General features: G+C 40.2%; 1 protein-coding gene across 1 annotated transcript in view; it reads right to left on the bottom strand.

The window, feature by feature from the left end:
- LOC109917776 (coiled-coil domain-containing protein 158) overlaps positions 1-12,914 on the bottom strand; it is a 162,845-nt gene that overhangs the window by 35,876 nt on the left and 114,055 nt on the right. The window contains exons 14-15 of the mRNA XM_048603980.1: positions 12,605-12,717; positions 977-1,135 (exon numbers count right to left, since the gene is read on the bottom strand). Coding sequence (XP_048459937.1) covers positions 977-1,135; positions 12,605-12,717 — 272 coding nt within the window. The remainder of the gene's footprint in view (positions 1-976; positions 1,136-12,604; positions 12,718-12,914) is intronic.

Below are 12,914 nucleotides of genomic sequence, written 5' to 3'. Positions count from 1 at the left end.
GATGCTGCTTGGCCTGCTGTGTTCATCCAGCTCTACATCTTGACACCTAATACAAGTCCCTTAGGTACTTCTAATTTACAGGTATAAAATATCTGACTGCAAAATGTAGCAACAAAAAATTTCTTTCACAAAACAAGTATCAAAAGACCAGGCAATGTTAACTGTTTGAAACACTGTCCCTAAAAACAAAAAAAAAATTCAAACTATCAATGGCTGATGAAAATACATTTTGAAGCAAAAAACTTGTAAAATAGGCATCTTTGGAAAGGTCAACTAGTCTGATGGCAGAGCATCACTTAACGGAATTAATGAGAAATAATTCCACAGAGGCCAGTAACCCATCACCAAGTCACCCTTTGTTTACACATGGAAAATACTTGACAGTGATCTAGCTCCCTCAGAGGCAGCTCTTAGAGCGTCAGGATGTGTGACACTCCTCTTTTTATTTGTCGGCCAGGTCTCCCTGATTGGGGCAGATTAACTGCCCCAATCACGAAACTCCTATTCTATGATGTCCACCTGGCTGACCTCGTTACAATCTCTACATAACGGGAACACCTTTAGGAAAAGAATAGTGGTGACAACAGATCTTTTAGATAATGTGAAAGGAAGATCTTCAGAAAAATCTCATAATGGAACAGATATTTCATTTATTTCCCCTCTTCCGTTTATGGCTTGTGGCCTATCAAATAGTTTCCATTTCCGTATACTTAACAGTGGAGCATAAAATGAGTGGTGCTGTGGGCTAGCACCCTAACATCACCTGGATTCAATTCCAGCTCAGTCTAGACAGTAGCAAGGTCTGCTTTACCTGTCCACTAGTGTATGCTGAGATGTCTCAACTCAAATCAGAAGCAAGCATTAAAAGGCAAAATTTATTTAAGGTAAATTAATCCCCAGCACTGCTATTATCTGAGGTGATAAATTCAAGACATGTCTCAAATAATTAATGGAAAATTAAAATTAGTACAGCTACCTTCTCTAATGCTGACTCCAGTCTAACTAGTTTTTCCTTCAAACATTTTTCTTGAGATTTTAGGGTATCAAGCTCTCCAGCAATTTTGTTTCTTTCCGATACTATACAGGCAAGTTCCTTAGTTAGGCGAACCTTCTCTTCTTTTAGGTAGCATTTCTCCTACAAAACATAAAAAGGGTTAAACAACTGAATTTGTTAATTTTAGTTGGAGGACACAGAAGATGGAAGCAGTAAGGGGCAAGTTAATCGTGTAAACTGGATCAAAGGTATGTCTTACTCCTTTCCAACGTTCACGCTGATTGCTCAAAGACAGTAACAAGATTTCTAAAACCAGAATAATCAAAATCTTTTAGAAACAAGGTACACTGGATACAAGTTAGAAGAGCAATATCTAAACTTTAGTGAAATACCTTACTCGTGTATTTCTAGGATTATCCTCATCCTCAATGTGAATGAATTCCTGGAACTACAAAGGGTAATGATGTGGCGCATGTGCCTATTTATGAGTGAAAAATCTTAAGCGTTTAAACACTTTTGGCAATTTAAGTGTGCAGACACTGTGGTTTACAAATAAAAATGAAACAAGGTATTTTGGTGGTTGGAATTTCTGCATGGGGAATAATTTATCCTCATTCTTCAAATTTGTTCAGCTGAAAAGCAGGGAAATCGGAGAGCTACAGGACTCCCAAGCAGGTTACAGGTTGAATACTTTCCTTGTTACTTGTTCCATCAAAATCCTTTACAGTTTTGAAGACCTCCATGAAATCAACCTTTAACCTTTTCTGTACCAAGGAGAACAATTCCAGCGTTCCTTGTCTCTCATAGTTCATAGAATCCCTACAGTGTGAAAACAGGCCCTTCGGCCCAACAAGTCCACATCAACCCTCAGAGCATCCAACCCAGACCCATCCAATCTATACATCTCTGAACACTACGGGCAATTTAGTATGACCAATCCACCTAGCCTGCACATCTTTGGACTATGGGAGGAAACCAGAGCACCCAGAGGAAACCCGGGCAGACATGGGGAGAATGTGCAAACTCCACACAGACAGTTGCCCGAGGGTAGAATTGAACCCAGGTCCCTGGTGTTGTGGGGCAGCAGTGCTAACCACTGAGCCACCGTGCCGCCTCATAACACAGCAGACAACAATCTTTCCTAAAATGTGCATTTTGATGCTCAATTTTATCTCATGCCTTTTTTTCTTAAAAAAAGTCATAACTAGCATCATCCTCGCAAATCTCCCGCGCATTCTCTCAAAGACCATGATATATTTCCCAAAATGCAATTCAGAGGATTGGCCGCAATACTTAGACCACAAGATGTAGGAGCAGGTGCATGAATCTTCTCTGCACTTCCCTCAATGCCAGTACATTGTTCCTTAGATATGGGGGCCAGAACTATTCACAGCATCCCAGCTGTGGACTGATTACTGCCTTGTATAGTTTTAGCAAGATCACCCTATTTTAATACTCCCTTTGAAATAAAGCACCTCATATTACATCTCAGGAGCCTACAGCCCAAAAGCCTAAACGTGGGTTTTCTCAGTTTCAAAATCTCCCTACCCACAGCCTCATCTCATGTCCAACCCTCCCTCTCATCCTCGCCTCCTTGACCTGACACAACCTGTCCATCTTCTCTCCCACCTATCTGCCCCTCCTCACTGGCCAATCCCCACCACTCCCTACCTGCATTCACCGATCACCATCCCACCTACCTTCCCCAGTCCCATGTCTCCTCACTCTATTTACTTCTGAGCTCCCTTCCTCCTCCCCATTTCTGAAGAAGGGTCCCAACCCAAAATGCCAACTTTCCTGCTACTCTGAAGCTGCCTGGCCTGCTGTGTTCCTCCAGTTCAGAGTGTTATCTCTGACTCCAGCATCGGCAGTTCTTACTATTTCTAAGTGACTGAAGTTTATAGGATTGAGGGTCATGGACAGGGTATATAGAAAGCAGCTGTTCCCCTCATTTGAAGGGTCAGTAACAGCAGTGTATAATTTTAAGTTGAAAGGCTGGAGGTTTAGAGGAGATTTAAGGAAAAATATTTTCACCCGTAGGTGGTGGAATGTTGGAAAACATTGCATGGAATGATAGTTGAGGTCAGAAACCTTACAACCTTTAAAAAGTACCATATATACTCGAGTAAAAAGTTGATCTCGTGTAAAAATCGACCCCCTATTTTTAGCCAAAAAAATGAGAATTTTCCAAATATCTCATGTAAAAGTTGACCGCAGTTCTTCACAGACAACAGATCAACATTTGTGAGTAATTTATCCTGTACATAAATGTTACGATGAGGAAATGAACTCTTTTTTGTGCTATTATGTGTTTTGAAATTTCTTCATCATTTTGTTTAAAAATGCCCTCCAGAGAACAACAAAAAATATACAGCAGCATTTAAACTGAAAGTTATTGAAGTTGTAGAGTACAAAAATAACGGTGAAGCACCAAGAGAATTTTATGTTTTGGAGAAAGTTGTGACAGACTGGGGAAAGATATTGAACCAACTTCAGACAATGCCAAAACGAAATTGTGTCAACAGAGGTAGACATAGCAAGTGGCCACAATTGGAGATAAAAGTTGCTGAGTGGGTACTTGAAAATCGTGAAAATGGAAAATGTGTTAGTCGTGTAGCCATCCAAATCCATGCATAAAACAAAGAAGGATGGAATTTCGGATTTTAAGGCATGTGCTGGATGGGGTACAAGGTTCATGAGAAGGCATGACTTAGCACTTCGGCAGAGAACTAAGATTGCGCAAAAGCTGCCTGCTGAACTAGAAGATAAGATATTATAGTAATTACCGTAATTCTTTTTTTTTCTTTGTTCGTTTAGAGATCAATTGGGCTTCTGCTAATGATATTTTGGACTGTAGCATGAATTTCAGCCCCTCAAAAGTAGTATATATGTAATAGTTGACCCCATAAATTTCATTTTAAAAGCAGTCTAAAAATTCGATTTTTACACAAACATATGCAGTACTTGGATGAGTACATGAAATGTCGTAACAGGGTGGTGAAGAAGGCATTTGGCGCGCTTGCCTTCATTGGTTAGTGCATTGAGTACAGGAGTTGAGATGTCATGTTGCAGCTGTACAAGACAGTGACACTTTTAGAATACTGCGTTCAATTGTGGTCTCCCTGCTGTAGGAAGGATGTTGTGAAACTTGAAAGGGTTCAGAAAAGATTTACAAGGATGTTGCCAGGGTTAGAGGGTTTGAGCTGTAGGAAGAAGCTGAATAGGCTGGGGCTCTTGTCTCTGGAGCATCAGAGGTTGAGGGGTGACCTTATAGAGGTTTATAAAATCATGAGAGGCCTGGATAGATGGTGGCAACTGTTATTCCTTTGTTTAAGAAGGGAATAGGGATAACCCTGGAATTACAAACCAGTCAGTCTTACTTCTGTGATGGGCAAATTATTGGAGAGGATCCTGAGAGACAGTATTTATGATTATTTGGAAAAACAGAGTTTGATTAGAGATAGTCAGCATGGCTTTGTGAGGGGCAGGTCATGCCTCATAAGGCGTATTGAATTCTTTGAGGATGTGACAAAACACATTGATGAAGGCAGAGCAGTGGATGTGGTGTATATGGATTTAAAGCAAGGCATTTGATAAGGTTTCCCATGGTAGGTTTATTCAGAAATTAAGGAGGCATGCGATTCATGGAAATTTGGCTGTCTGGATACAGAATTGGCTGCCCAATAGAAGCCAGAGGGTGGTAGTAGATGGAAAGTATTCAGCCTGGAGGTTGGTAACCAGTGGTGTTCCGCAGGGATCTGTTCTGGGACCTCTGCTCTTTGTAATCTTTATAAATGACTTGGATGAGGAAGCAGAAGGGTGGGTTAGTAAGTTAGCTGATGACATGAAGGTTGGTGGAGTCATGGATAGTGTGGAGGGCTGTTGTAGGTTGCAATGGGATATTGATAAAATGCAGAGCTGGGCAAAGAAGCAGCAGATGGAATTTTACCCGGAAAAGAGTGAAGTGATTCATTTTGGAAGGTCAAATTTGAATGCAGAATACAGGGTTAATGGTAGGATTCTTGGCAATGTGGAGGAACAGAGGGATCTTGGGGTCCACGTCCATAGATCCCTCAAAGTTGCCACCCAAGTTGATAGGGTTGTTAAGAAGGTGTATGATGTATTGGCTTTCATTGGCAGGGAGATTGAGTTTAAGAGCCGCGAGGTTATGCCGCAGCTCTATAAAACCTGGTTAGGCCACACTTGGAATATTCTGTTAAGTTCTGGTTGCCTCATTATAGGAAGGATGTAGAAGCTTTAGAGAGGGTGCAGAGGAGATTTACCAGGATGCTGCCTGTACTGGAGGGCAGGTCTTATGAGGAAAGGTTAAGGGAGCTAGGGCTTTTCTCATTGGAGCGAAGAAGGATGAGAGGTGACTTGATAGAGGTGTATAAGATTATGAGAGGCATAGATAGAGTAGATAGCCAGAGACCTTTTCCCAGGGCGAAAATGACTATCACGAGGGGGCATAATTTTAAGGTGAGTGGAGGAAGGTATAGGGAAGGTGTCAGAGGTAGGTTCTTTACACAGAGAGTGGTGGGTGTGTGGAATGCACTGCCAGTGGAGACAGATACATTCGGGACATTTAAGCGACTCTTGGGTAGGCACATGGATGATAGTAAAATGTAGGGTATGCAGGTTAGTTTGATCTTAGACTAGGATAATAGGTCGGCACAACATCGTGGGCCGAAGGCCCTGTACTGTGCTGTACTGTTCTATGTTCTATGTTCTATGATAGGATGAATAGCTAAGGTCTTTTTCCCAGGGTGGGGGAGTCCAAAACTAGAAGGCATAGGTTTAAGGTGAGAGGGGAAAGATTTAAAAGGTACCTAAGGGGCAACATTTTCATGCAGAGGGTGGTGCATATATGGAATGAGATGCAGAGGAAGTATTGGAACGGGTACAGTTACAACATTTAAAAAGCATCTGGATGGATACATGAATAGGAAGGGTTTAGGGGAAATATGGCCCACACGCTGGCAAATAGGAAATGATCAGTTTAGGATATCTGGTTGGCCTGGACATGTTGGACCAAAGGGTCTGTTTCTGTGTTGTATAACTCGATGACTATTTGTAAATATGCGGAGCATAATGAGTAAGGTTGAGTAGTTAGACACAGATTGTAATGTGGAATTTTGATATTGTAACAGTGACGAAGATCTGTTTCAAGGAAGGGCAAGAGTGGGTGTCAAATATTCCTGTTATATAGGTTCTTGTTAGTACTTGGATGAGCACTTGAAATATCATAACAGTCAAGGCAATGGGCCAAGTGCTGGAAAGTGGGACTAGTGTAGATTTAGAGTAGTTTTTGTCAGTCAGATTCAGGGCTGAAGGGCTTTTTCTGACCCATATGATTCTATGATTCTAGGATCTCAGATTTCTAACGTTCTTTCAGGAGTAGAAATGTTAAATATGTGCCAGATTTCTCATTTTGTGCTGTATATCCATTGTAGTTAGTTAATTGCTCATGAAGCATTTTGACCATTCAGAAAAGTCAGAATTATGAACCTACAGTATAGAATGGTAAATATTAAAGTCTAATTGAAAGTAGAAATTATATCTTCAAGTTAGTACTCGATTTGTATAACAATCTCAGTGTGGCTGATTCAGATTCACTCCTTCTAAGGCTATTATGGAAGTCAGCTAAATTTAACTAAATTTGACCTTCTGCCAAAAGCAGCTGGCAGGAAGACTTAGAACTCCACGACAGTACACAGCTATAAACGTCTGTGAGAGAGGAATGAAAGGTTTCACCAATGAGGCTGTTGGCTTGCTCGCCGAGCTGGCTGTACCATACAGATGTTTCATCATCATGCGAGGTAACATCATCAGTGCGGCCTCGGATGAGGCGATGTTGTTCTACTCCACCTGGTATTTATATGATCTGCTCAGTGAAGCTGGATTGTGTCATTTCCGGTTCTGTTCTGCATGGGTTTCTATATATTGTGTAATTCCGCATGTTTGTTAACTGCATTACAGAAGGACCAGACCATTACAGACCAGAAGGAAACTAGCCATCAGGATACACGAACACCAGCTAGCAGAAAATCAACATGATGAACTTTCCCTCATCTCAGTGCGCTCAGCCAGTGAAGGCCATCAATTTAACTGGAACAATGTGACCATCCTAGCTCAAGCCAACCACAGACATGCATGGGAATTCCTACAGGCCTGGTTTTCAATGCGTAATGCAATTAACAAACATGTGGAATTAGACCCCGTATACAAACCCACGCAGAACAGAACCAGAAATGACACAACCCAACTTAACAGACCGGATCATATAAATTCCAAGTGAAGTAGAACAACATCGCTTCATCAGAGGCCGCACCGATGATGTCACCTAGCATGGTGACGAAACGTTTGTCCAATAACCATCCAGCTCAGTGAGCAAGCCAACAACCTCATCCACAACCAGAGCTATAAATCTTCACAAGAACCTTAAAGATTTCACCAATAATCTCCATTAGATAAAATGTAAAGTAAGCCATCATACAGTCACTCTATTAAGTCCTCAGAAAGCAATTTACACAACATAAAAATAAAACAGGGACAGCAGTTTTGGAAAGCTGTTCCTGGAGAACCTCCAAATGCACATCTTGATATAGGTTGTGAGGAAAGGTAAAGAAAAGCACACTTTCTCCATGTATAACACAGGATGGGGGAGTGTTCTGAAAGTCATGGGGATATGTGATGGAGCTAAGAGAGTTAAGGATAAAATTAAAGGTTCTGTTTCTGCATTCATTTAGCATTCAAAACAAACCTGATGAACTGAGAGCACAAACGGAAATGAGCAAGTATGATCTGGAAGCCACTATTGAGGCATAAATATAAGATGGTATACTTCGATACCTGAATCTTGAAGGTACAAGACATTTAAGAATGACATAAAAATAGAAAAGGTGGAGTAGAGGTTGTGTTAGTTAATGATGATATTAGCACAATACAATAACTTCATCCACAGGTGCCTACTAGATAGAGAACGCCAAGAGGACACAGTATGCCCCAAAACACTGGCCATACTACCCTATATCAGGAACATATCAGAACTGGCAACGAGACTCCTACGATCTCTAGGAATCATGGTAGCATACGAACACACAGCCACAATATGACAAACACTCACATAATTTCACAAGTTCAGGAAACCAAGAAGTGGAAACAATTTGGGTAGAAATGAGAAATGATAAAGGCAAGAAGTCACTTGTGGGTGTGGTTTATAGGCCCCCCTAACAGTAACCACATGGTAGGGTCAATCATTAAGTAAGAAACAACAATAGCTTGCCAGAAAAGCACAGCAATAATCACGGAAGATTTCATCTACATTTCAACTGTAAAAGTCAGACGGGCAAAGAAAATTTAGATGAGGATCTCATTGAATGTTTTCTGGAAAGTTTCTTAGAGCAGCATATTCTGGAACTGACCAGAGAGCAAGCTTTACCTGGTATTATGCAATAAGATAAGATTTTAAAAATAATGATCCCACAGCGAAGGTGCCCAGTAACAGCAACCACAATATGATTAAAATTTACATTCAGTTTGAGGCAGAGAGGCCTGAGACATTTTCTTAAAAGTTAAAGAAGAACATGAGAACAGAGCTGGCTAAAGTGAATTGGCAAATTAGGTTAAAGGATAGGTCTATAGAGATGCAGTGGCAGACACTTAAAGAGATGTTTCAGAATGTGCAGAATAGATACATTCCAACGAGAAAATAAGGGCCATGAGGGGCAACATTTTTATACAGAGAGTGGTTCGTGTGTGGAATGAACTGTCAGATAAAGTGGTGGATGCAGGTACAGTTACAACGTTTAAAAGACATTTTTAAATACGAAAGGTTTGGAGGGACATGGGCCAAGCACAGGCAAGTGGGACTAGTTTAGTTTGGGAACATGGTCGGCGTGGACTTATTGGACTGAAGGGTCTGATTCCATGCTGATTCCATCCATTCTATGGCTCTATAACTAAAATTCTAAAGAAAAGACCCATTATCAATGGACAACTAAAAAGTTTAAAGAAAGTATCAAGCGAGAAGTTAAAGCATGGATTGGTGGCAGGTAATAAAATTGGATGGAATATATAAAACAGTAAAGATTGACTAAAAAGTTAATAAACAGATAAACCTAGAGTATGAGAGAACACCAGCAAAAATATAAAACACTTGATATGAGTTTCTATAAATATTGAAAGATGAAAACAGTTAACAAAGTGAGCACTGGTCCTATAAAAGTTGAGAATGGACAACTAATAATAGAAACTAAGGAAATGGCAGCTGAATTGAACAGGTATTTTGTATCAGTCTACATTAAAGAGAATAAAAGTAATGTCCCAGAAGCAGTGTTATATCAGGAAATAGAAGTAAGGGAGGAACTCAGGAAAATGGCAATCACGAGAGAAGTGGTACTGAGTAAATTGTTGGACCTTCAGGCTGACGTGTGCCTAGGTCCTGACGGACTTCATCCTAGAGTCTTTAAAGTAGTGACTAGTGAGATAATTTGACATATTGGTTTTAATTTTCCAAAACTCCCCTGATTTGGGGGTGGTCTCATTGCATAGGAAGATAGCAACACTTTTACTCAAAAAGGGAGACAGAAAGGAAAATACAGGCCAGTTAGCTTAATAATTAGCATAGGGAAAAAGTTAGAAGTTATTATTAAAGAAGTTAGAGCAGTTACTTTGATAAGTTCAAAGTAATCAGGCAGAGTCGAAAAGATTTGTGAAAGAGAAATCTATTGGAGTTTAGCCAATCTATTGGAATTGTTTGAAGAGGTAACATACGCTGCAGATAAAGGGGAACTAGTGGATGTACTGTACTTAGATTTCCATAAGGCTTTTGATACGTTGCCACAACAAAGCTCATTTAGGAAAATAAAGGCTTTTGGTGTATGGGCAGCATACTGGCTGACAGGAAAGCAGAGAGTAGGCATAAATGTCTTTTTCAAGTTGGAAAAATGCAATAAGTGGCATGCCACAGGGATTGGCACAGGGGCTTTAACTGCTTACAAGTTATATAAATTATTTAGATGAAGGGTCAGTAGGTATGGTTACCAAAGTTGCTGATGAAGACAGATAGGTAGGGAAGTAAGTTGTGAAGAAGACATAGGCAAGGTACAAAAATATACAGATAGGTCAAGTGAGTGGGCAAATATGTGGCAAATGGTATTTTACATGAGAAAATATGAAATTGTCCAATTTGGCAGGAAGAATAATAAAGAAACTTATTATGTAAATAGTGAGAGATTGCAGACCTTTGAGATGCAGAGGAAACTGGATGCCCTGATGCATGATTTGCAAAAGATTACCTTGCAGGTACAGCAAGTAATTAGAAATTCTAATGAAATGTTATCATTTTAGTGGGGAACTGAATACACAAGCAGGGAGGCAATGCTTCGGTCATATAGGGCACTGGTGAGGCTACAATTGAAGTAGTCTGCACAACATTGATCATTTCATTTAAGGAAGGATGTAAAAGCATTGGAGGCAGTTCAAAAAAGGTTTACTACACTAATACCTGGAACGGGAGATTGCTCTACAAGGCAGCACAGTGGTTAGTTAGCACTGCTGCCTCACAGTGCCAGGGACCTGGGTTCAATTCCAACCTCGGGCAACTGTCTGTGTGGAGTTTGCGCATTCTCCCCGTGTCTGTGTGGGTTTCCTCCAGGGGCTCCGGTTTCCTCCCACAGTACAAAGACGTGCAAGCTGGTGGATTGGCCATGTTAAATTGCTGAGGGCTCCAATAGGCTAAATTGATGTGTAGGTTAGGTGCATTAGCAATGGGAAATGTAGGGTTACAGAGATACGGAAGGGGGATGGGTCTGGGTGGGATTCTCTTCAGAGGGTCAGTGTGAACTTCTTTGGCTGAATGGCCTGTTTCCACACTGTTGGGATTTTATGAAAGATTGCATAAGCTAGCCTTGTATCTAGTGGAATTTAGAAGAGGAGGAGATTTGATTGAAGAACGAAAGGCTCTGAGGAGTCCTGACAAGGTAAATGTGGGGAGCATATTTTCTCTTTTGGGAGATTCTAGAACTAGGGTTCACTTTGCCCATGTAAAATGGGAAAAAGGCAATTTATTTTATTTCAAATGGTCATGAATATTTGGAACCCTCTTCCTGAAAAATGTGGCGGAAATACAGTTCTTAAGTATTTTTCAGGCAGAGGTGGATATGTTCTTATTAAGCAAGGGGGTGAGAGGTTATCAGGGGAGAAAGAAATGTGGTTTTGAGATTACAATCAGATCTGGCATGATCTTATTAAATGATGAAGCAGATTTGAGGGGCTGAATGGCTTACTCCTGCTCCTAATTCATATGGTTGTAAGGTAACAAATGAAAAATAAAGTGAATAAGATAAAGGGGAGAATGAACAATATGTAAATAAACTGTGGTTGCTTTCACAGGTTCTGAAAATGGTACTCTATGGAGCTTGACTCCTTAGCAATGTTTCAAACGCGCATTAGAGTGAAGGACAGAATGGAAGTTACAAATAAGACAGTATGTCAATAATAAAGAAAATACAAAGAGTTGTAGGTCCAAATACAAACTGGGATTTCTTCAACTCCTGCAAGTTCAAAAATCTGAATTCTGCTCTGGGCTTTTTCTCAAAATGAAATTTCATAAGTTGATCTACAGCTCTGTTTCCTTCCACCTATCCATCAACCATTTGAAGAATTTTGTTACATGTTCGGAAAGCCATCATCCCTCCATTAGACGAAGAGGTGTTACATTTCTCGACCAGCTTCAGCCATGCAATGAGTCAGGAGTATTCGAGGGATTGTAAGGATCAGAAACAGAAATTGCTGGAAAAACTCAGCAGATCTGGCAGCATCTATGGAGAGAAATCAGAGTTAACATTTCAGGTTGAGTGACCCAAAACATTAACTCTGATTTCTCTCCACAGATGCTGCCAGACCTTCTAAGCTTTTCCAGGAATTTCTGTTTTTGTTTCTGATTTACAGCATCTGCAGTTTTTACTGTGAGAATCAGTGTTGAGGGCTCCAATAGGCTGAAGCTTACAGCAAGCTTTTCACTTGTGGAAATCTTGAGAAATTGGCCACAACATATGGGTATGTTACCCAAAGAATACATGATGTTCAATGCGAGTCTGAAATTCAGAATACAGCATCAACTGGAACTGAAGCAATTCCACGATAGATCACTCTGCTTGAAGCTGGAGTCAATTTAAGTAACATAATAGAAAAAACAAGCATTGGTGACTATGGACAATGGAACTTAACAAGTAAAATTTTAAAATTGGCTACACGTCTGTAGAAGATTATAATAATTACTTCACTTATAACACTAAATTGGAATGGATATATTTTTGTTCTGTTTGCACAACGAAAGCCATCAAAAAATGCCAACATTTGATAGTAGACAAACTAGAGTGTAGTTTAAAACAAAATCTCCAGCTAAAATAGATTAGGGGAATTAGAAAGCATAAGGTAATGATGACTCAATACAGTACAAAGTACTAAAGGAAAAATGTATGTTGGAGTATGTTCCCCACCATCATTGGATGAAGAGATATTATTATTAATTAGGTGATCAATGAAATAAATTGTTTCTAATCAATAGTTTGAGTAAGATTAAAAAATGAATAAATTACTGCATACCCTTTCAGAATTCTGTAAGGCTTCTTCTAGGTATTGGATCTTGCTCTGAAGTGCATCAATCTGTCCACGCTTGGCTGTGATCTGCTTTTGCATTCCTACTGCAACTTTCATCGCTGCAGGGCACAGAATTTAACATTTAAAATTGCATTAGGGCATTACATCAATAACAAGGCAGCAAAGGTATAACTATAGAGCCATAAATTCCTCTGGTAAACAAACAAATATGGCAGAAGAGTAGAGATAACAAGGTGTAGAGCTGGATGAACACAGCAGGCTAAGCAGCATCAGAGGAGCAGGAAGGCTGACGTTC

This window comes from Rhincodon typus, chromosome 1 (genome assembly GCF_021869965.1).
Source record: "Rhincodon typus isolate 14 chromosome 1, sRhiTyp1.1, whole genome shotgun sequence".
NCBI lineage: Eukaryota > Metazoa > Chordata > Chondrichthyes > Orectolobiformes > Rhincodontidae > Rhincodon > Rhincodon typus.
This window is presented reverse-complemented; position numbering and strand designations above follow the sequence as displayed.